The sequence below is a fragment of the Botrytis sinoallii genome (genome assembly GCF_014898435.1).
Source record: "Botrytis sinoallii strain Bc 23 chromosome Unknown BSIN_014, whole genome shotgun sequence".
In the NCBI taxonomy this organism is placed as follows: Eukaryota; Fungi; Ascomycota; class Leotiomycetes; order Helotiales; family Sclerotiniaceae; genus Botrytis; species Botrytis sinoallii.
In genome coordinates, this window is record NW_024066041.1 from 492,251 (window position 1) to 513,644 (window position 21,394).

The 21,394-nt window shown below is 42.2% G+C and overlaps 5 protein-coding genes across 5 annotated transcripts; 2 read left to right on the top strand and 3 right to left on the bottom strand.

Moving 5' to 3' along the window:
- Positions 1 to 2,483: 2,483 nt before the first annotated feature.
- On the bottom strand, positions 2,484 to 6,399 carry EAF02_007924 (uncharacterized protein; the record flags this gene model as incomplete). Its single annotated transcript, XM_038903972.1, has 4 exons — positions 2,484 to 5,049; positions 5,141 to 5,354; positions 5,398 to 5,923; positions 5,980 to 6,399. The coding sequence occupies 4 exons, from the start codon at positions 6,397 to 6,399 to the stop codon at positions 2,484 to 2,486; spliced, it is 3,726 nt and encodes a 1,241-aa protein (XP_038756253.1).
- Positions 6,400 to 8,050: 1,651 nt separating this feature from the next.
- EAF02_007925 (uncharacterized protein) lies at positions 8,051 to 9,074 on the top strand (the record flags this gene model as incomplete). The annotated part of the gene is made up of 2 exons (XM_038903973.1): positions 8,051 to 8,479; positions 8,529 to 9,074. The coding sequence occupies 2 exons, from the start codon at positions 8,051 to 8,053 to the stop codon at positions 9,072 to 9,074; spliced, it is 975 nt and encodes a 324-aa protein (XP_038756254.1).
- A 4,000-nt stretch (positions 9,075 to 13,074) lies between these two features.
- Positions 13,075 to 15,248, bottom strand: EAF02_007926 (uncharacterized protein; the record flags this gene model as incomplete). The annotated part of the gene is given in 5 exon segments (XM_038903974.1): positions 13,075 to 13,941; positions 13,961 to 13,987; positions 14,059 to 14,334; positions 14,387 to 14,636; positions 14,848 to 15,248. The coding sequence occupies 5 exon segments, from the start codon at positions 15,246 to 15,248 to the stop codon at positions 13,075 to 13,077; spliced, it is 1,821 nt and encodes a 606-aa protein (XP_038756255.1).
- A 1,331-nt stretch (positions 15,249 to 16,579) lies between these two features.
- On the top strand, positions 16,580 to 19,999 carry EAF02_007927 (uncharacterized protein). Its single transcript, XM_038903975.1, has 6 exons — positions 16,580 to 17,195; positions 17,372 to 17,498; positions 17,563 to 18,119; positions 18,144 to 18,265; positions 18,326 to 19,488; positions 19,565 to 19,999. The coding sequence occupies exons 1-5, from the start codon at positions 16,921 to 16,923 to the stop codon at positions 18,415 to 18,417; spliced, it is 1,173 nt and encodes a 390-aa protein (XP_038756256.1). The 5' UTR covers positions 16,580 to 16,920; the 3' UTR covers positions 18,418 to 19,488; positions 19,565 to 19,999.
- Positions 19,158 to 19,764, bottom strand: EAF02_007928 (uncharacterized protein; the record flags this gene model as incomplete). The annotated part of the gene is made up of 2 exons (XM_038903976.1): positions 19,158 to 19,505; positions 19,582 to 19,764. 2 exons carry the CDS (start codon positions 19,762 to 19,764, stop codon positions 19,158 to 19,160), a joined length of 531 nt encoding a protein of 176 aa, XP_038756257.1.
- Positions 20,000 to 21,394: the final 1,395 nt, after the last annotated feature.

Here is a 21,394-nt window from a genome sequence, read left to right on the forward strand (position 1 = left end):
GAGGAAGTTATTGGTCCAGAAATTTTCCTACCTCGCTGTTTCAGGTCCAAAGAAGGGCATACTTCCCATTTTAAGACCTCGGGCTCCACAATAGAATAATTTCTTTTCTGTTTGGAGATTTTGTATGGACGAAAACATATGTCCAATCACTACAGTCACTATTAGTTAGACATATACCTAATACCTGGAGAATTTGATGAGCTGAGCTGTTCAGACATGATACAAGACTTCGAAAACTCCGAATGAAGAAATGGCTTGCGTGAATTAGATCCTTATCTATTCTTTGGGACTCAGGTAGAGAACATTTAGGCTTGTTTATCTATTATTTAATCCATCTCCAGATGTGATGTGAAATATACCAAAGGTCAGTACTACGTGATCTGGTTCAGTATAATCAAAAGGTAATAGTTGTTTCGGTCTATTCAGATTGGGTTGTTCATCTGTGGTTGGTGTAGAATTCTTGTAGGTGCGTAGAAGAAGGATGTAGATTGAAAGGGAACCTTCTATGGAATTAACATAACCATGAATTTTCACCTCGCCGTCGCTAAAACTTCACCGACGTCAAAATCAAAGCCTCGCTAATTTCAATTGTAATTCAACCATTTTTACATAAACCATCCTATCATTTCGAGGAGTTCTCTGTCAAACCACCTTCCAAATTAATTGATTTTCATCAAATGCAAAGGAATAGGTACTTTGGGGTCTAAATCTCGAACAAAGCTAGTCCTCATCAGCGGATCTTATTTTGTTCTTCCCAATCAATTCGATCTACCCATGTCACCCCCAACGGAAATTATCCCAAAATATTGACCGTTCCTAGTCGGCCACTAACGAGAGCCGACTATTATTAGGCCACAGGTTTTTCACAAGACAATTCATATATGTATGGTACGGTATACATGTTTAATGTGGCTCGTATCTATTTTCTATTGGATGCCCCATAAGATGGTAAAATCCAGGGTGATTAGATAATGATTAGATGGAGTGGGCGTACGAATGTGTATTGAGGCTTATTGCGCCCCATTCATCAACTACCTAGGCAACCTTGGCGGAATCATCGCCGGGGCTAGCGATGCTAAACTTTATTAGTCTATCCGGTGACAACGGGGTATGGAGGTTCAATAACCAATTATGTCCATCATTTAATACGGAAAAGGAAACCCTTTCAATCTGTGACAGACTAGGCCTTGAAGAGCACAATGTTAGAACAACACATAATTCGTATTTGCTCTGCATCTAACACTTTCCAAGAAGGACAGAACAACACGGATGCATTATTTCTTTCCTCTCATTCTCTCTCCAAAGAACAACTCGACCAAGAAAAAGTTGGGGAAAGATACATAGAATCTATCTATTCAACATGGCCACCACCACAAACAATGCAATGATCAAATTACTATACACAATGTTGCAAAACAGCCGTGATCTGTAAGTTAATCAACTACTTGATTCACATTCAACCATTATACATCACAGAGACAGCAAACATTCGAATCGTCCTTAAAAACGTTGCTATTAGCACGAAGTACCAAACAAGTAGCAGCGAGACGTTTCCAGAGCGTATCTAGCCTACAACATCTCGGCAATTTGACGACTGACTCACATGGGTTGACACTACAAACTTCCAATCAATCAAAACGACTTAATGAATCAACCGCAATCAAAACAATCGAGTTCAAAAAGATTCAAAAATCTCTTCGTTTCTATTATTTTGATCCCTACTACCTACTTACCGAAGAGTATTATCTTTATCGGAATTTAGAGAAGTGGTTGAATGATTGCAAATACCCACCTACCTACCTACCTAAGTATTGAAAGATGGACAAACCAAGCCCAATCTTGATATGTATCATTCGAGTCTTTGGTCTGACGGACCCAGTGAACTGAAGCACCCCATCCAGCACTCCATCTAACAAACTACAGAGTACCATTAAAGCGCTTTGATTAAAAAATGATAATGACGTCAATCACACACTCGAGAATACTAGACGAGAAGAAAAGGGTGGGGGGCGAGCGAGAGCCCTCTCGCCCCGATCAAACTCACAGTGATCTAGAGAGTATCCTACGTTCCCAAGTTTCAGGCTCATATTCTCTAGATTATATAATAATTCGTTTATACAATGTCCATACGATATTCATATGATTGTCAAGGAGTTAGCTCTCTCTGCTGGGTAAGTGACGATGTGGATACGACCGTCAAGTCGGATTTACAACCCTGCTATGTATAGGCACCCACACAATGATCTACATTTACCTATGGTATAGTAGCACAGCAAAGCGACTTTCTCTCAAGGATAACTTATTACGCGCAAGTACCAATTTCCAAATACCACAAATGCCTCACATTTATTGTGCAAAATTCACATAGTGATTCATCTCCCATTAAATCAATTAGACAAACAATATTCTATTCAACTAACTCCATAGAGATTGCACTCTCCCTCAAAAACAACAATAATCTAGGTATCTATCTATCCATTTACTCAACAAACCCATCCCTTCCCTTTAACCTTCCTCTGCACCACCTTCCTAGCCGGCAATGGCCAACCGAGACCACCCGTCCCCTCCGCTCTCAAATAAGGCACCACCCAACACTCTCTCATTTCCTCTGCACCGCCATCATTCCCGGTCTTCTTATCCTTAACCATCACTTCCTTAATCGGTTTTCCATACTCCAACAAACTTGTCCCTTTAGCCAAACCCGCAAGTTGTCCTCCAGTAACATCCGTCAAACTATGCATTCGAGTCTTCTGTTTCTTTCTCGATCCATCTGCATTGACATCCTCAGCCGGTTTCTGCAAATACGAGTAGATAATATATTCAGGACATTCATTTGGCGAGAGGTGAGATAAAGGAGACGCAGGGTGGATATAAACTGCTTTGTCTTGTTCTTGATCTTCATCGTTGTGTTTGTTAGGAACACGGAGATGGGAGGGGAAGAGTGTAATGTAAGGAACGTCGATTGCTCTCTTGGGTTTCCTGTAAGCTTCGGGTTGTGTCGGGGATAGATCTGCTCGGATTGCGACATGATCGATGAACCCTGCAGCAACCATTTGCTTGAGTGCTTTGACTTGTTTAGCAGTGGGCGGCGCTAGTTTCTCTTCATATTTCAAAGCTGCGAATGCGGGAATATTGGTTCTCAAAAGATCTGTGATTTGACGACGCAATTGCGAGATTTCCTTGAGAGTCTTGTAGCGTACGTAGTGAGATGCACACCATGACTCTGTAGGTTCGTGGGCAAATTCACCAACAGCTTGAAGGAGTTTAATGGCATCTGATCTATCGTCAAGGAAACAGAAAGATTGGTGAACTTTGTTGAATTGACGACGGAGATTTGCGCGTGCGTCTTGTTCGATCTTTTCGGCGGTAGTGAGGTATGAGTCTTCATCCTCACGGGGAGTAGCGGCGGGAATGACTTGGTTTTCGGGAATAAATATATCGGCAGCAGAGAGACCTGCTACAAGAGCGATGGTGTAGGGAAGGCAATCGTGTAAATGTCCTACTAAAAGGATGCGAGCAAATCGTGGTGAAAGTGGGAAGATAGACATGGTAGAACCAGTTGGGGTTATTTGACCAGAAGGAGAGATTGCAGAGAGGTAAGTGAGAAGTTTTTCGGAGCTCGCAAGACTTTGTCTATCTGGAGGAGTTGGGAATGGGAAATTGACAACGTGTTGCAAATTCATGGACTTGAGTTGTAAAACCACACCTTCGATGGGCATTCGTAATATTTCCGGCTCCGCGAATTCTTCAAAATCTCTCTCATAAACAGCTGATGAATAAAATCGATAACAATGTCCAGGTCCAGTACGTCCAGCACGACCTGCACGTTGGCTTGCACTGGCTTTGCTAATCCATCCGACTTCGAAACTTTGTACACCAGTTGTTTTATCGTATTTGCGTTCTTTTGATCTTCCACAATCGAAAACATAACGAATACCAGGGATTGTAAGAGAAGTTTCAGCAACGTTAGTGGCCAATACAATCAGCCGTGAACCATCTGGGGGTGGTTCGAAAACTCTCAACTGTTCTTTCGTAGGCAGTAAGGAATACAATGGTAATATGTGCATCTTTGAAGGTCCAGTATCTGCTTCTTCTCCGATATCAAAATCTTCATCATCATTAAACGTAACTTCATCATCATCATCGACGTAATCGTCATTGGACGTGTCCATAGTTTCACCAAAATCGATATCTTCAGCTTCCATAGGTGCATCTTTTCCGGATATGCGAACTTGTGGTCCTGTGGTAGTAGAGCCTATTTTAAAAGCTTCTTTCAATTTTTTGCTGAGATGTGTGATTTCATTCTGACCAGTTAAGAATACCAAAATTCCTCCTGGAGGAAGTTTGCGATGTCCTTTGCTAATCTTTCTGAATGCTTCTTCGACATAATCATGATGGGTCTTTCGGGCGAAATGAGTAGTGACCGGGTATTGTCTACCCTCTGCTTGAAGTACCGGTGGTGGAGTAGAAAATAATGTCTTGTTCTCTGTAAAATCTGTAATTCGTAGAGTAGCGGACATGATAATAAGTTTCAATGGTTTGATAGACGGATCTTCTTCAGCCATTTCCTCTCTTAACTTTACCACTCGACTGAGCATACCAATAAGAATGTCGGTATTCACGCTCCTCTCGTGAGCTTCATCAATAACAATGGCGGAGTATTTTCTCAGAGCAATATCTTGTGCAACCTCTCTCAAAAGTACACCATCCGTCATGAATTTGATAGCAGTTTCTGAACTTACTGTTCCCTCGAATCGAATTTGATAGGCGACTCGCTTACCATGATCAGCAAGCTCATCACCTACACGTTTTGCCATACTGACGGCTGCAACTCTTCGAGGTTGTGTAACTCCAATCATTCCAGGATTGGGTGAATCTTTAGTACCATAGCCAGCTTCGTATAAGAATTGTGGTACTTGAGTGGTTTTTCCAGAACCTGTAGCACCATACACAACCACTAAGTTATTGTTATGAATTGCTTCCATAATTTTCTGTTCTTCGGCTACGACTGGGAGCTTGAGTCTGACATCTTGAATACTTGCAGGTCTTCTATCGAAACACTAAATGCCTTCCGTGAAAGATTGGTAGTTGGTTGTAATTCCACTGGTAAAGGATCCTGTTCTAAGGCCGAGGTTCGAACCCTTCTATTCTTGGCGTTTCTGTCGCAATTGGAATATTTGATGATGGTTCGTATCCATAAGCTTCGTTTACTTGTTGAGTTGCCCAGGCTTTGAACGCAGATGAGCGTTCCTGTTTCCTCGAGGCAGCCTCGTCCGCATCTTCCTCTTCGCTACTCTCTTTGCTATCATCTTCATCGCTGTCTTCGTCTGACGATCCTTCTTCATTGTTCTCTTCTTTATCGTTTCCAAGCACTGATTGAAGGGCCCCCCTCTTTACTTTCTTCGAAAATGGACATAATGTTCTTTAATAGCTGGGCGTGTTCGGGGTCACTTGTCTCCTCGCTTTCTTCATCGTCTTCATCATGGCTGTCTTCATTACTGTCCTCATTCGAAGATCCTTCCTCACTGCTATCTTCCGAGTCGATCCCATCACCACCTTCGGCAAAAATTCCCGTAAGACGCTTCAATAACTCTGCACGTTTTTTGTCATCTGTCTCATCTGGCGTATTCGAATTGTCAGAATCCTCATCTGATTTCATCTCTTCATCACTATCAACCTCTGAATTCGAAGAAAATCCTTCCCATGCTGGTTCCGCGGCCGGCGCCTGTGGCTTCGATGATATCCTCGACTTAACACCTCCTCGCCTTTGTCGCTTTTTTATTACCGGCTTTCCGTCATCATCCACCTCGAGTGGTCTCTTTAAACCTGTGCCTACACCAAATTGTAATGTTTGCGCGGGCACTTTTGGTGTCGGAGCGGAAGATGTCGCAGTCGCAGTACCCTGGAAAGGACCGCTCTCCTTCTTTTGATCGATTTCATCGTCATCCTCTTCACTACTTCGCTTTCCATCTCCCTAACCGTCCTCTTTTCGAACAGTAGTTCTTCTCCATCTCCATCGATATCAATGCCTCTCTCCCTCTCCTTCAGCGCTCGCGCCAATCTTTCTCTCCTGGTTAATGAACCCTGACCTAATTTCTTGCTACTCTCATACAATCCTCCCTCTTCTTTCTTCTTTGATAGCTTTTCGATTAATATCCTATTTTCATCCTTCCTCAGCTTCGTCTCGATGTATTTCTCCAATCTTTTCGCTTTTTTCCCACTAATCTTATTCTCCCCTGCGAGCTCTGCCTTCAATTTCTGCTTCTTTTCTTCATGTGCGGCTTTCGAGGAGGGGAGGATCTCTGTCGCATTGGAGTCCACAAGTGCCTCGGAATCATTGACTTTATTTCTCGCAAGCACTTTATGCTTTCGCTGTCGAGGCGTAAATTTAGGAGGCATATTTAGTATATTTCAATCCACTGACTGACTGTAGACAATTTGTTGTGAAAATTATGTTTTTTCTGTGCTTGTGAGATTCTAGTCGGGAACTTTTTTCTGCCGAATCGCCCACCGCCCTTCAATCTTTAATCAATAAAATGCGGGGCCAAGGCAATCCGAGGAAATCTTCGAAAGAGCTCACTGGGGGATTTTATTGCCTGAAAAGCTCGACATTTTTATCATAATATTCAATTTTCTGAGAAGCAACTCTCCCCCCTCAGATGCAAACATAAACTAGATGACAAGTGTGTAAGATCCCAAGTTTTGGGATGATTACATGCAATCTGGATTCGATATATATCATTATCACAAAAATTTGAGAAAGTATTGTATTCATTGGCCAGATGATAGGTGTGAGAAAAGGGTATTGAATAAAACAGAGTAGAAGGAAAAGCGAATTGTTCAATATTTCTAGTAATCATACTTTCTTCAAGAGCTGAAGAGCTGAAAGGAGAAAAAAGCACAATGCAAGTGATATGTGATATGTGAATTACATAGAAAAGTCGAGTCAGAATTGACCCTTAGTGAAGCCCTACAATAGTCCAGCTGTTCCTTTCCAATCCAGGTCAAATGGCGTTTGGTTCTATGAAAGCTGATGGCTTTAGTCGTGGTTCATTCGGTCTCTTTTCTCCCCCAAATCGAGCATCAACTATATGAGATGTAGATATTTATGTTAGTGATTGGCGAAACAACCGGAAAAGCAAGAAGAGCTGAAATTAGAAAGCAACCCGAGGTTCTCTTTTCACAGCAAGCATCCTAGAGGCTTTCTCGTACTGCCCTTTTGTCTTCTGTCATGTACTCCATATAGCCTCTTGGTCGTCACTTGAGATCTCGAGATGTCTCGAGGATATGTGGGATCTGACAGGTCAGGAAGACCCTCGACATGTAAGATTGCACTGGAATAGTATGCTACAACAATAGTAGCCTCCTAAGACAGACTTGCCGCTCAATGACTGGTCCACGAGAACCATACCATGATTCATGAGAATATATGACCGTCTATTGAAGTATAATGTAATTTGTTGTGCTTTGGATAGGTCTCATAAGAGCTCGACCTTTCTTGAAATACACGGTGAAATCAATGATTTATGATTAGCTGTTGGATTTGATACTCGAGGACTCCATCCGGGACTATCGAATATCAATCTGGACCAGATGATCAACGTCATGGCTATCCATTGCACTAGCGGCCGCTACCATCCCTCCAGCTTCTCGGTATCTTCCGTCACCATTCGTCGATGTAAATACAAATCCATTACCATTGAGGTTCCGTACGTACGGTCCTTAATACAATACCCATCTGAATGATTCTCAGATACGGCGCATACAGCAGATCTACTATTCTCAATACATCAATACATCAGTACATCAGTACATCAATACATCAGTACATCAGTACATCAATACATCAGTACATCAATACATCAGTACATCAGTACATCAACGCATCAATAGAATTGACTACTTAACCTTTGCATTGCGACATCGCATACACAACAACTCTCGATACCTACCTAGTAGTTAAGTCCGTTCAGATCATCGGATTCTTGAATTATTTTGCGACCTCTCGCACACTCAACAGCATCTCTCTACCTTCTATCACATCATAACCATGGCACCACAAGATCCCCCTCTTGATGAGATACAATGGAGCCATCCAATGTGGCTTGCTGGGAATTCAGGTCTTCATGAAAATACCGTTCTTCATTACTTTGCGCAGTCACCATTTTTTGATCCCACCTCAAATAATGCAGTCCTGACGACTCAAGCTTCGCTCAATCCAAACATGATGTACATCCTTGGCACTCGTAGTGCTTTTGAGAGCCGACTCAAAACTATGTCTGGACTGGAATTTTTAGTTGCGCAAGAACCTGCAGAGATGGCTCCGGGTACTGGCACTGGAGTATGGGTAATTAGTAAGCAAACGAGAAGAAAGAGAGCTCAAGACGACGATGAAATTACAAAACATGCATCGTATTTTGTAGTGGGAGAGAACATTTATATGGCTCCTACTGTCGCAGATGTACTGGGCAGTAGAATGGTATTGATAATTTTCCAATTCAAATTTATTGTCGCTAATAGCAATGCAGTTATCAATCTTCACCTCACTCACCAATGCCATTTCGAAAGCATCCGAATTACCCAATTTTTCTCCCTCTCTCGGTCATACATATATGCCACCAGTTCCACCTCGAGCAAAAGCCATCGCATCAGCTTTCTCTCAGGCTTCCAAAGAGAATACACCATTGCCCGATTCCCTTGCAACTGAAGCCAAGAATCCCTCCACAAATATCTCCAACAACGTACTCGCAAATCATCTTCTTGAAGAAACTCTTAACATATCGCTCAGATATGGCGATGAATATATGGATGAGAATCCTATTACCGGAACTCCAGGTGATTTCCATTTCAGCACAACCGGTCGGAAGGAAAAAGAAAAGCTTATGGTACCACCAACATCAAAACCAGCAGGCTTTAGCCTGAGTGGTAAACCTGCACCTCCTACTCCATTAAAAACAGATTTGGGCATGCCAAAGAAAGGAAACAAGGGAGAGAAGAGCCCTAGAACTCCAGGATCAGGAAAACCTAAAAGAAGAAAGAGTAAAGTGATGAATGGAGGGGTGAGTCCTACATAGAATGGACAAAGGTTTCAGATACGGACCAGTTGTAGAGTACATCACCTACATATAAGGGTTTCAAGGCGTTATGGAGGATATACCAATACCGAACAAAGTAATAGAATCGGACAAACTCATATAATAACGATACAATGAAGAAATAATCACATCATATACATATCATCTACTCCCACTCATAACCACCAACCTAACTTAAATGCAAGCACCCACAACCACAACTCTCACACATCTTCCCAACCAAACTAAAAATCAAGACGTGCAACAAAACGTTTCATTTTCTGTTAATTAATGCAAGTATCTGCTGAGCGAAGACCAAGTATAGTTTAGAAGGATTAGCATGCTTACAGTGTGCAGCTATAGCCAGTTTACCCTGTCTAGTTGTTTTAGGGTGGTGTTGTGTGGAAGCTAAGTTGGCTGTGGTGTTGGGATTACTGGTGAGGATTTATGCGCATGAGATTGTGTGGATGGCATGGATTGGGGGCATGGATATATAGAGGGCATATTGCTGAAAGCTAATGTTGGAGCTAATGTGGGAGGAATCCGATGCTTCGATGTTGTTGATAAGGCTAGCAAGCATAGGAAAAGAAATATGGGATGAACTCGAGGGATTGGAGGGAAAGGGTGGGGTATGAATCGTATTGAGTTACCTTTCGTTGGGGTTATAAGAGCTCGGAAGAGTATATTACAATTTTATAGTTATCGTTGTCTTGATTCTTTGGTTGAGAATCGCACATGTGTTTTATTTATCCAGCTTCTAATACCTAGGTAGGTATAATAAACTTTGATTTCACTCCTATCACGTTCAAGTAAGCAAGCATTCATATCTCTGCACAAAATTATGCACACCTACATATCTGCATAACCAAGCTACCTCGCCTGTGGCCGTGGCACAGCGCGTCTAGTGCGTTTCATCTAACCATTTCATCCAAACTCACCAAATCGCAAACAACGGTTCGTTTTATCAAATGAGCGTAAACGTCCCGCGGCGGCACGACCCAGATTCTACATGCTTCATCCCTATGAATCTATTTTGGTCATTGAAAGGGTAGCACGCTGGGATACAAGGCTACATAGGTTAAACGGGCTAGAAAAGCTAGGCGAGTTAGTTGTTGTACGAGTAATGGGTGTGCATTGGTGTTGATTTTAGCTTTTGGGGGATGCGAATGAGAAGAATAATAGGATTTATGGGAGAGAGAGAAAGGGATAAATTGTTATATGAAGATATGGAGAGGTTATTTGTTGAAGATAGCTATTAATGATTACTAAAATCTATCTGTCAATCCGAATACTAGGTACTCCTGACCATATACCAACATGAGGAAATTCCCTTTTCATAATAGTCCAACAATCAACAATCCACAACCCATCCTCACTTCGCTTCTCAACTTTAGTCGCCAAAAGGCTCCAAGCACCGCGCAACCAACGTCTCGCATTAAAGCCACCACATCCTTTTTAAATTTGTACTGCAAGGAAGAAACCACACTAGATTCACTCTCAACATCCACATTGCGCATTTGTTGCACATCTGCATTTTTAGTGGCGTTCAGGGTTTGCAAACCATTGCCAGATAGTTCAATCTTAGTCCCCCAAAATCCCTTGCAAAATCTCACGACAGCCGGGATTTTGCATCGTCGCCGCCACCACCAATTTTCTGTGGCACCGGATGTCGGATCCACTCTTTTAGTAAAAGGAGTTGGAAGTGTGAACTAACTAACTATTTTGATTTAGAAAGGGGAGAGGAGATGCTTTTGTTGCACGTCTTGTTTTTTAGTGGCGTCTTGATCTTGAGATTTTCGCATCTTGCTGATGGATGTCTTTACACACACAATCGCACGCAACACAAGAGGTCGGCGTCTCGCATCAGCCACCCACACCAACAATCTGCATAGACTGTGCCACCTTTGTCCATCCCTACACTCTATGGCCACCTTACCTACCCAATAGTTCTACATCTACCGAAACCATCACACCCACCAGGAATAAAATAAATACCTACCTGCACACCACTCCCTCTGTCTGTTGCACATCTACATCTCTAGTGGCGTCAATGCATCCGCTTCGTTTTATGTCAAATCTTAAATACCCAAACGCCCCTGTTGAACTAGCGAGTTGTCGGGCGTTTCACTGGCGGATTAGCCACCACACCTCACCACTCCACGACCGTTGTCTCTGCGCCGTACGTGATCTAACCGTAATGCTCACAGCGCGCAGGGAGAGAAGATTGTAATTTACCATTTAGATTGGATTGTATTTGTTTTGTTGCACGTCTAGTTTTCTAGTGGCGTTCTATTCTCATCTTTAATCTTCGGTGCTCAATTCTCAACCCCTTTAATTCATCCATTCATTCAATCTAAATAGGCATTGTAGCTGTTCAACTAATATCCACAACCATCCACATCGACAACCACAACCATCCATTCGCAAACCCGGTACTCCAATCTCCAGAGCACCACACCATCTACCCGCAAACCCCATCAAATAAAAGCTTCACCTTACCTAGGTCTAGGTACACCCGAAAATCAAAGTGTTGCACATCTACATCTCTAGGTGGCGTCTCCTTCGTATCCGAAATCCCAAATCCCACCCTCAAACCCCAGTCTAGTCCGGCGTCTCGCATTCCGCATCCGCTGAAGCCGTGCCACACTCATCCACACATCCACACTCATCCACATCCAACCTCACCTGCACCCCCAACCACATATAACCCCTTACCAAATATGCACAGCGGATCGAAATAAATCCTAGATAGACAAATACATTTGTTGCACATCTATATCTCTAGTGGCGTCACGACTCCACCGATTAACAAAGTTTTGTTTTGAATTCAAGCTTTTCTCCTCCCGAGGTCTTCCTTCATCCCTCCCTGTTAGGTAATTCTAGAACCAACAGCCACACATCCATCCACCCACTTTCCTCCACCATCCACCTCCCAGCATTTACCAACCAACCCACACCATTTCATTCCCGACCTCCCTCCCACGCTAACCACCCACCGCTAAACCATCCATCCATCCATCCATCCATCCCAATCCCATCCATCCCTTCACATTGTTGCACATCTATTCTCTTAGTAGCGTCCGGAATACATACATATCCATATATTCGCACTCCGCTTCTTCACTCCCAACTCCCAACTCCCAACTCCCAACTTCCAACTCCCAACTTCCAACTCCCAACTTCCAACTCCCAACTTCCAACTCCCAACTTCCAACTCCCAAGCTTAATTATCTGTCTTTACGGAGTACCAAGACGAAGTTAAACTAACCCCTTAATATACATCACATCTCGCATCCCCATCTCCATTCACCTATTTAGAAATTAGACATGTTATACTACTTCATATACCATTACTAAACCATCGATAAACATAACCCATCAAGTGAGTGAGGTTATATACTTCGCAACGAGAAGACACAGTATATGAATTATAGATTATCTATCCAATCCATCTACTTCTCTACTCTCTTTGCCTCGTTATCCTAACTTGAGCAAATCCCAAAAAAAATCCATAGAGGGATTTTCCCAATCCCAATCCCAATCCCAACACCAATACCATCTCACAATTTCTTTATATAAATACTAGGTACACAGTCTAGATTTACATATCCATTGCTATGCTAACAAATTGATAAAATCGAAGTTGATGGATTGATAATTGCGGGTATACTTCGGGTAAGCTATTATAGATAGTGTGTTTTATATTCTAATTACGGTAAGTTGAGAAGATACTTTGTCAGGAAATTAATGTGTCAAGCTTAAATATTAGTATTGTTACCTGGTTAAATTGCATCGAGGAGATTTTATAAATATAATACGATGTAATATGTGTAGTGTTTCGGATCACATGAATTATACATACATACATGTATACATGTATACAGATACGTAAGATTTTACATATATAGCATTCCCCTATTTCTCTACTACACCACCAACATTCCAAGCAACAATCACTTATCTTACGAGTATACCATCCACTCTTCTCCTACACCCCCGCTCAATTTTTCTCCTCTCTCACATTCGAGTTATCTTTTTCCGGCGTCCCTACAGCTCCCTCTCCCGCTTCCTCTCTACTCGCCACACTTCCCCATCCACTCGCCACCCCCTCTGTTCTCTCTTCCTCTCTAACATAATCCTTAACCTCTCTCCACTCCGAAAGCGCATATTGAACTTCCACCGGCCAATACCAGCAAAGCCCCCAATAGACCAGAAAACTCACAAACAGTCCAATCGGATACGCAAAGTAGTATGCTCGTGTGACACCCATTGGAGCTTTAACTCCCATGTTATTCAAAAAGCCGTAGAAGTTAGGTATGATACCAATGACATATGCTGCATACGCGCGCCAATTCCAGCCGCCTTTGTAATGATACGCGGCTTTTTTATCCGAGGTGTACAGATCTGGGATTTTTAGGAAACCGCGGGCGATGACGAAGTAGTGGCAAAGAAGAACGCCGGTGATGGCTGAGAGAAAAATTTGGTAGGAGGCAAGGAAGGAGATGAAGATTACGGCCGATTTGAGGAGGTACCAGGGTTGAATTACTATGGAGATGACGGCGCAGATGGAAGAAAACCGGTGCGGATGGATATGTATTTTGGGACTAGGAAGATGATTATCAGAAACCATCCGGATATCGTATATGGGAGATTTTAGGATGAAGTGAAGAGAAAGTTGTTGACTTACAAAGAGCAGCGATATCGTTTCCAGCTGGAATAGAATTTTCAAAGATCGAAGAGAAGATTGCGGAATAAGAGAAGCAAGCGGCGATGAAGAAGCACCCAGCTCGAGTTGGACCATCATATGTTCGTTCAAGAATTTGGTCAAGGTATGTAAGGGGAGACCAGATGATTTCGCCGAAAAGTACTTGACTCGAAGAGCTTACTAGATTACCGATGATAGATACGATTAACTATTGCGCATATTAGTATGAGAACGTTAAGAGACAAGTTTATATCGGCGAAGCAAAGCAATAATACGAACATTGGAGATGGGAAATCCGACTAAGTTTCCCCAGATAACATCGTTTGGTTTACGTGCATAACGTTGGAAATCGGCCGCGTTGGAAGCAAATGTGGCACAATTTGCAGCTCCAAGAAGTATGAATCGTACGAGAAGCCATGATCGTTCTGAACCTTTGACAGTACCTGGTTGACGAGCGACAGGTCCGATACCGCCTGCCATGGTCAAAGTCCATGCGCACATAGCAATCGCAGAAATGATAAAGACGATAAGTTTGGCGTATACAAGACCTGTCATCTGTTCTCGCATTAGTACTGACAATTGCAATTAGTACTTAAATGGGACCAACCTTTGGGACAGGAATAATAAGAAAGCAGCAAGTGAGAACCCAAAAGATTCCAAGTCCAAGCATACCGCCCGAATCAAGAGCCGATCCCTCTCCCATGACATTCTTGAAGTTGGCAACACGTGGACTGAGGGTATGAAGCATAACATAAATGCATTCGCCTCCTTGGACCGCATTAACACCATTCCAAACAATAGCCATCACAGCACGGTTGAAAGTAGGCCACCATGCACCGAAGACACCAAATGCCGCTCTGTTTAGTATAGGGTAACCACTAAATGATGAAAGTATTGTCAGCGGAGGTGAAACATTGAAAACTTGCGAGATCTTGAGGGTCACTGAGAGAAGTGGAAGATTCATCCAATATCAAGATATACAAATAGAAGATGTTGGATACAAGGGTGGACGATCGGAAGTGTCCATCCAATCAAAGCAGGACAGGAATAAGAATATTTCAAACTCACATGTGATACACAGCTCCCGATCTACCATTGAATACGATGACAATAGCAATCAAACATTGACCACCAAAAGCACACAGAACCGATTCCCACATACTCAATCCCAAAGCTTGGGCACTCGAAGCCGCATACCATGTTGAAACCGTCGAAGCTATCACAATACATGTCAGTATCAAATTCAAACCCGTGTAATCAATCGCAATGATAGCATCGAAGGACTTACTTGCAGAAAACCAAAAGGTAAGATAAGTCAAAACATTCCAAGTACGATCGGCTAATTTTAAAGGTCGAATATCATCATTATCTAACCAATTGTCCTTCCCATGAACATTCGCGGTTCCCTTTGCTTCGAAATGTGGATTTCGCAGTTTTCGCCGTAGAACACCGAAGAGGTTCGAAACCATATTGAGAATGAATGCGTGATGGACGCGATTAGCTCACGCAATAGAGATATCGATGTAGGTGTTGATGTTGATGTTGATGTTGATGTTGATGTTGATGTTGATGTTGATGTTGATGTTGATGTTGATGTTGATGTTGATGTTGATGTTGATGTTGATGTTGATGTTGATGTTGATGTTGATGTTGATGTTGATGTTGATGTTGATGTTGATGTTGATGTTGATGTTGATGTTGATGTTGATGTTGATGTTGATGTTGATATTGGTACTGGTACTGGTACTGGTATTGGTATTGGTATATGTATTGGTATTGTTAGTGGTATTAAGTTTAATGAAGAATAGAAACGGATAGAAGGGAAGAAGAGCAGAGACTACCGGGTACTAACGGTAGAGTAGACTGGTCGATATGTCATCTATGAGGTCAATATATACATTTCTCTAGGTCTACCTAGCAGGTGGTACAAAGATGTACTACCCATCCAATCCCCCACCAGATAAGTATCGCGCTGAGTATGGATAATACATCAGTCCAACATTCAATTCACCACATAATCCGTACATACGCACTCTCCTTCCCAAAGAAAAGTACCTGCAGAAACTCATCAAGGAAGAAAAGATACAAATCTGCAATGTAACATGATTTTATCAGTCATGGTAGTTCCTCGCAGCCATGCATGGCATAAACCGGTGTCGTTCCCGCTCTGAGATTAGATGTAACCAACCAAACATTGTATCTCTCCAAAGCTGCTGTACCCCAAGACTCCAATTGAGGATTTCGGTAATGCAGAATCATACACGCTCGTGTGCGCCAACGTACGCCAATGTCAAACTTGTCATCAGACTCATCCAGACCTTGTCCGCCAGGAAATATGCACGAGAAAACGAGGGTTTGACATCTTGGTACTATGTGAGATCGAAATATATGTGAGTAGCCGTGGGTTTTAAATGAAGGAATGATGTGATACGAATGGATAGTTACAGATGAAACGTTGATATGTTGATGTTGATGTTGATGCTGTGTTACTATTTATTATTCTACACGTGATGAGTTATATTACGACCTACTTAGTATCGTAGATAGATACCTAGGTATTTCGTAAAAGCTGTGACTTTTGATCGATGCAGGGGTTAAGATCGTCTGAAGTCAGAATATCCAATTGAAGCTTGTGAAGAGTGAAGACCTCGGGAGTGAGTGAAGAGTGGCTCGGGAGTGGAGATTGGGAGAGTGAAGAGTGGAGATTTACGATAAGCTTAAGAAGATAGAGCGATAACCATCAAGCGATAGTGGGATTCCCAAGTGATTTTTTATCTTTTCCAAGACTGTTATCAATCTCCCTCCTATCACTGGCCAAAAAGATAAATTGTGAAGATATACCTTGAGTCTTGGAATGCTTGAATCTTTTATTCATACAAATCTGCATTGGGATATACACATCATATATATCAATCATTCAATAGATTAATTCACTACAATTCTCGGAACTCACCGAATTCACCATCGCATCTGACCGTTTTGGCGGGGTACAGTCAGCCACCATTTACCTACAGATACTTAATCATTTATCCATCCCCTTGATCGTCTCTCTGCACCCAAAACCAAGCTTTTAAACGCCTCTCGTATCTCTCCTTCCTACAATCTTTTCAACCTATCACTTACCAACATTACAATCTCGCCATGTCTTCCCCCACACCCCCCACAACGACAAAACTGGAGCTGCGCACAGCCTATGGTCCTGTCTATCGCGATGTACTCAACACACCACCTCGTCCTTGTACAGATACAGAGATTCCTATCATTGATCTTTCGAATATAGATTCTCCCAATTTGAGCGATCGTCAAGCATTAGCTGCAGAAGTACGTGCTGCGGCGGTGGGGACGGGGTTCTTTTATGTGAAGAATCATGGTATTGAAGAGGCAGTTATTCAGAAGGCAAAAGAGCAGGCTTTGAGGTGAGTCTTTGGGTGGAAAGGGAGTGGATGAGGAAGAAGAAACAAGATGATCGGGAGAGGCTATGAGGTTGAGAATAGTTGTCTTAATGCTCAGTGCTTCTCCTTTGAACATCGGAGGCAACGAGTATCATTAGCGAACAGATGGACAAAAGCTAATATAAAATCACGGAGAACAGTTTCTTCAAACAGCCATACGAAGAAAAAGCAAAGATAGACAAAAGTCATTCCCGTTACTTTAATGGCTACATGGGATTAAAAAGTTCAAACATAAGCCCCGGAGAAAGTGTAGATGTCAAAGAATCCGTTTGTCTCCCTAGCCGAACCCCCTCCATCCCCCTTTCCATCTCCACCAAACTAACATCCCCAGATTGCCTGGCGCTACGAGCCCGAAAATGATCCAGATCACCCCCAGCCCCTTTCATCCATCCCCTCGGAGGTAAAACCCTGGATCCGAGGCGAACCCTTCGTCTGGGAAGGAACTTCGCATCTCCCCAATTTCAAAACCGACACTCTCGCCTATTGGAAATCCTGTCTCTCACTCGCGCGCAAACTCGTCCGAGTCTTCGCTCTCAGTCTCTCCCTCCCAGAAGACTATTTCGATTCCCGCGTTACCTACCCCGGAGCAGATGGCCTCTACAATTACTACCCACCCAGTACCGAAGCTGAAAGATCAAACAACAGTGTAGGACTCGGTTCTCATACCGATCTCCAACTTTTTACTCTCCTCTGGCAAGATATGATAGGCGGTCTCCAAGTATTAAACAAAGAAGGTCAATGGATCATGGCGGTTCCAGTGGAAGGAACGATAGTTGTTAATATTGGCGATTTTATGATGAGACTTTGCAATGATATGTATAAGAGTACCGTTCATCGAGTTTACAACCGAGCAACCGTGGAGAGAATTTCCATGCCGTTTTTTCTTCGGTAAGGTTCCTTTTCCTTGTCAAGATGTCTGAAGGAGAGTGCTAATATGGTGATAGGACTCAATTTCAATTGTGTCGAAGGTGTAATCTCTACTTGTACTGATGAGAATAATCCTCCCAAATATGAGCCGATATCTTGTGGTGATTGTAAGTATTTAGATCCATATCATTCAAATCATTCTCAGAATCTCACAGCTAACAAATCAGGGTGTCAACTTAGGTTCAAACTGGAGAATGATGAGTTCAAAGAGAAGGCTGCACTGGCAAAAGCACCCAGTGCTGTTGTTGTCAAGGCTTAAGATTGTATCAAAACGACTTCATGTCGAGTTTTCGGAAATGGGAGACACTCTGTGATCAACTACTATTGCAAAATAAGTTTGGATATAGAGGACCATTTATCACATCATAAATAATATATCGATTGTATCTTTACAATAGTTAAAAATTGCATTTAGTCTATTGAATAAAAATTGAAATTCCATCTGATATGGCCATTTCAATACATGTGCTCTGCTAGATATTCTTTTCAAAAGTCACGAGTATCATCAGGTCCTCAACGACCCGCATCAACAACGCGGAGCTTATGTGACCATTCCAAATATCGCCGACGTATCTACGAGCTTCCACTCGAGGTAAGAGGTACCCATGATATCAAGTTCCTACGCAGAACTTCATAGATTGACAATCCACGGAGTTCACATACATGCCAGAGTTTTGACATGTATGCTCTACTAGTGAATAGAGGGATTCTTGATGGTAAGAGTCGAGAGATGAAAATGGTAATTGGAGAGTCGAATGTTCGTGTAAATGCCAAGCGCGACTTCTTGCGCGAGGAGAGCTTGTGGAGAAGTTTATTCGTGCGGTTGTTGACATGCTTTGCAAGTGACCAGGACCGTATGGTCGATATTGGCATTTCCTTGTCGCATTCATGTGCTGCATGATTTCGATATATCGATCGCATATAACCTCCATCCCCCACAGAAATACCCCTTCACATCTTACTCCCACACATTCCTTAACCTTTAATCTCCATTCCCCCTCACAGAACCCCCTGAACCAACTCCAACAAATCAAAATACCCCTCCCTCTCCCCCTCCCTCGCCTCTTTCTCTCCCAGCTCCAACCCCAACCCCACCAACACCGTCCTCCTCTCCTCCGGATCCCGTCCCAAGATCATCGACCCTATCTGACTCGCATACAAATGACCAATCCTCTCTCTCTTCTCCCCCCCCGCACCAAGTAACGTTCTCGGAGTGAGGTGTTCAAGCGGGAGTATCATATTTCCATTTCCATTTCCATACGCATCTCCGGATTCATTCGCAGCTGATGGGAGCGGTATCGACGTATCGTACGATGTGGGAGATGCGGATGTGAGTGGGACTTGCATCTGTGAGGCGTTAGTGGAATGCATGCTCTTCGCTATATGACTTGTGAGTTGGTGAAGAGGTGTGGGGGAAACAAACCCATTGTCCTAATCTCCCCCCTTGTGTGATGGTAATGAGAATCTTGTCGGCGAAATACAAGCAGGATACATTTGTATCAATGCCGTTTACTTTCGCAGAAGCGGTTTTGGAACGGGCGGGGAAGGGGGATGGGAGGATTTCTGAAATGGAGGGAAAGTTTGGGGGGGTGGTGAGTGCGGTCATGATGGGCTGGATAGGGTATGGAGGTAAAATATGTGAGATTTGGGATTTTTGTGGTGGAGATGTGGTTCATTTATTTATTTGTTGTAATGGGATGGAGAATGAGAAAGTGTAGTGAGGGGAAGATGTCAGCCTTGCTGCAAGCTGGAGAGCTTTGACATTTGAAAATGCCTACGTAGGTGGCTCAAGCTTCAATCCCAAAACTAGAGCTCACCGGGATCCAAGGTCACCGGGAGCTAAAGATTGTGCGTCATTACTAAGTATTGAAGTTCTCATGTTTCGGAGCGTAGCGAAAGAAACTTATACATCGGATTTTACGGACTTTTTATATGGTGTAATATAGATTATATTTTCTATATCTAGGACTTTAATTTGTATATGATTATATGATCTGTATATAGTTATATAATTAACGTCTTTTATTATGAGTTTAATTGTATAAAAAAAAAAGAATTAAAAAAATATTAGAAGATTGAGTGGAAGAGGCCTCTATATTGACTATATAGTTCTGTGTATAAACATATTAATCTCCCCGTAATATTATATGAGGGGATCAATATACCTATCTATGGTTTGTTTAATCTAGCCCGTTTAGATAGCCGTTGTGACACTTTGCCTTAGAAGAACTGTGAGAGCAGGGTACAATTTATCCTTAGAATCTATAACTACAAAATCGGGAGCAAAGTGCTTGTAGAGCGCTTCTATATACTAGCTATGTACACGTGATCGTGCACGTGCGCAAGTGCGTATGTAAGCAATCGCAGTTGCGATTGGGTGCGATCCGTGATACTACTCCCCTTTTCGAAAAAGCTTGTTCTCAAGCTTCACAATTACCTAATTCGTAAACGTATCGGCAATCTCAATGAGACATCGTTGTTTATATTGTAGCATGGCGTGGTAAACGGGTGTATGCACAAATTTTGCTTTTTTCGCAACGGGAAGGCATATGGGAAATAGAGGAAACCGTTCTGTAGCCTAGCAACAACGCGAAGCCTTTGAAGCATATAGATCGCCTGAATTTCCCTTTCTCTTTCAAATCTTTTTTGGTTATTTATTTTTTTATATTTCTCAATCAATAATCAATATGCCTTTTATATCATTAAGAAAACGCAGTAGTAAGAGTAAGTTGTTGTTAGTGTAGCTGAAGTAGTAGGAGGATATGTATACAGCAATAAGTTATTTATTTTTCTTTTATATTTACTTTGCTAATATACTTTTTTATAGTTTGCAGTGAAGAGAGCGTTTGCCTTTTTTGTTATGTAAAGCAAGCGTTTTATTAAGAAAGAGAAGGAGTCGAGCTATAATGGGAATAACAGTGATTCTGTTGGTGAGGAGAAGAATGATGAGAAAGATAGATTGGATAATGAAGATGTATATAAATAAGGCTTTCTTTTGATATTTCCGACTTGTGGTCAGCTTATCTAACAAATACGATTACAGATGCTGAAGGCAATGTACCTGAGAATAGGGTTGATCTTCAATATGCTTATTGAATATATCCATTCCATTGTTTTTCGAAATAGAATTTAGAGGAAGAATATAATTCCTTAATCAATTATATTGATGATTACAAAAAGAAATTTGCTAATAAGTTAATCACAGCAATATATCATTTTCGTAATCTCGAAAATAA

Excerpts from the sequence above, each read along its gene's own strand:
- EAF02_007927 (XM_038903975.1), top strand. The coding sequence starts at position 16,921 with ATGTCTTCCCCCACACCCCCCACAACGACAAAACTGGAGCTGCGCACA. Across the intron at positions 17,196-17,371 it reads GCAAAAGAGCAGGCTTTGAG|TTTCTTCAAACAGCCATACG; the intron begins GTGAGTCTTTGG and ends CACGGAGAACAG. Across the intron at positions 18,120-18,143 it reads TCCATGCCGTTTTTTCTTCG|ATGTCTGAAGGAGAGTGCTA; the intron begins GTAAGGTTCCTT and ends TTCCTTGTCAAG.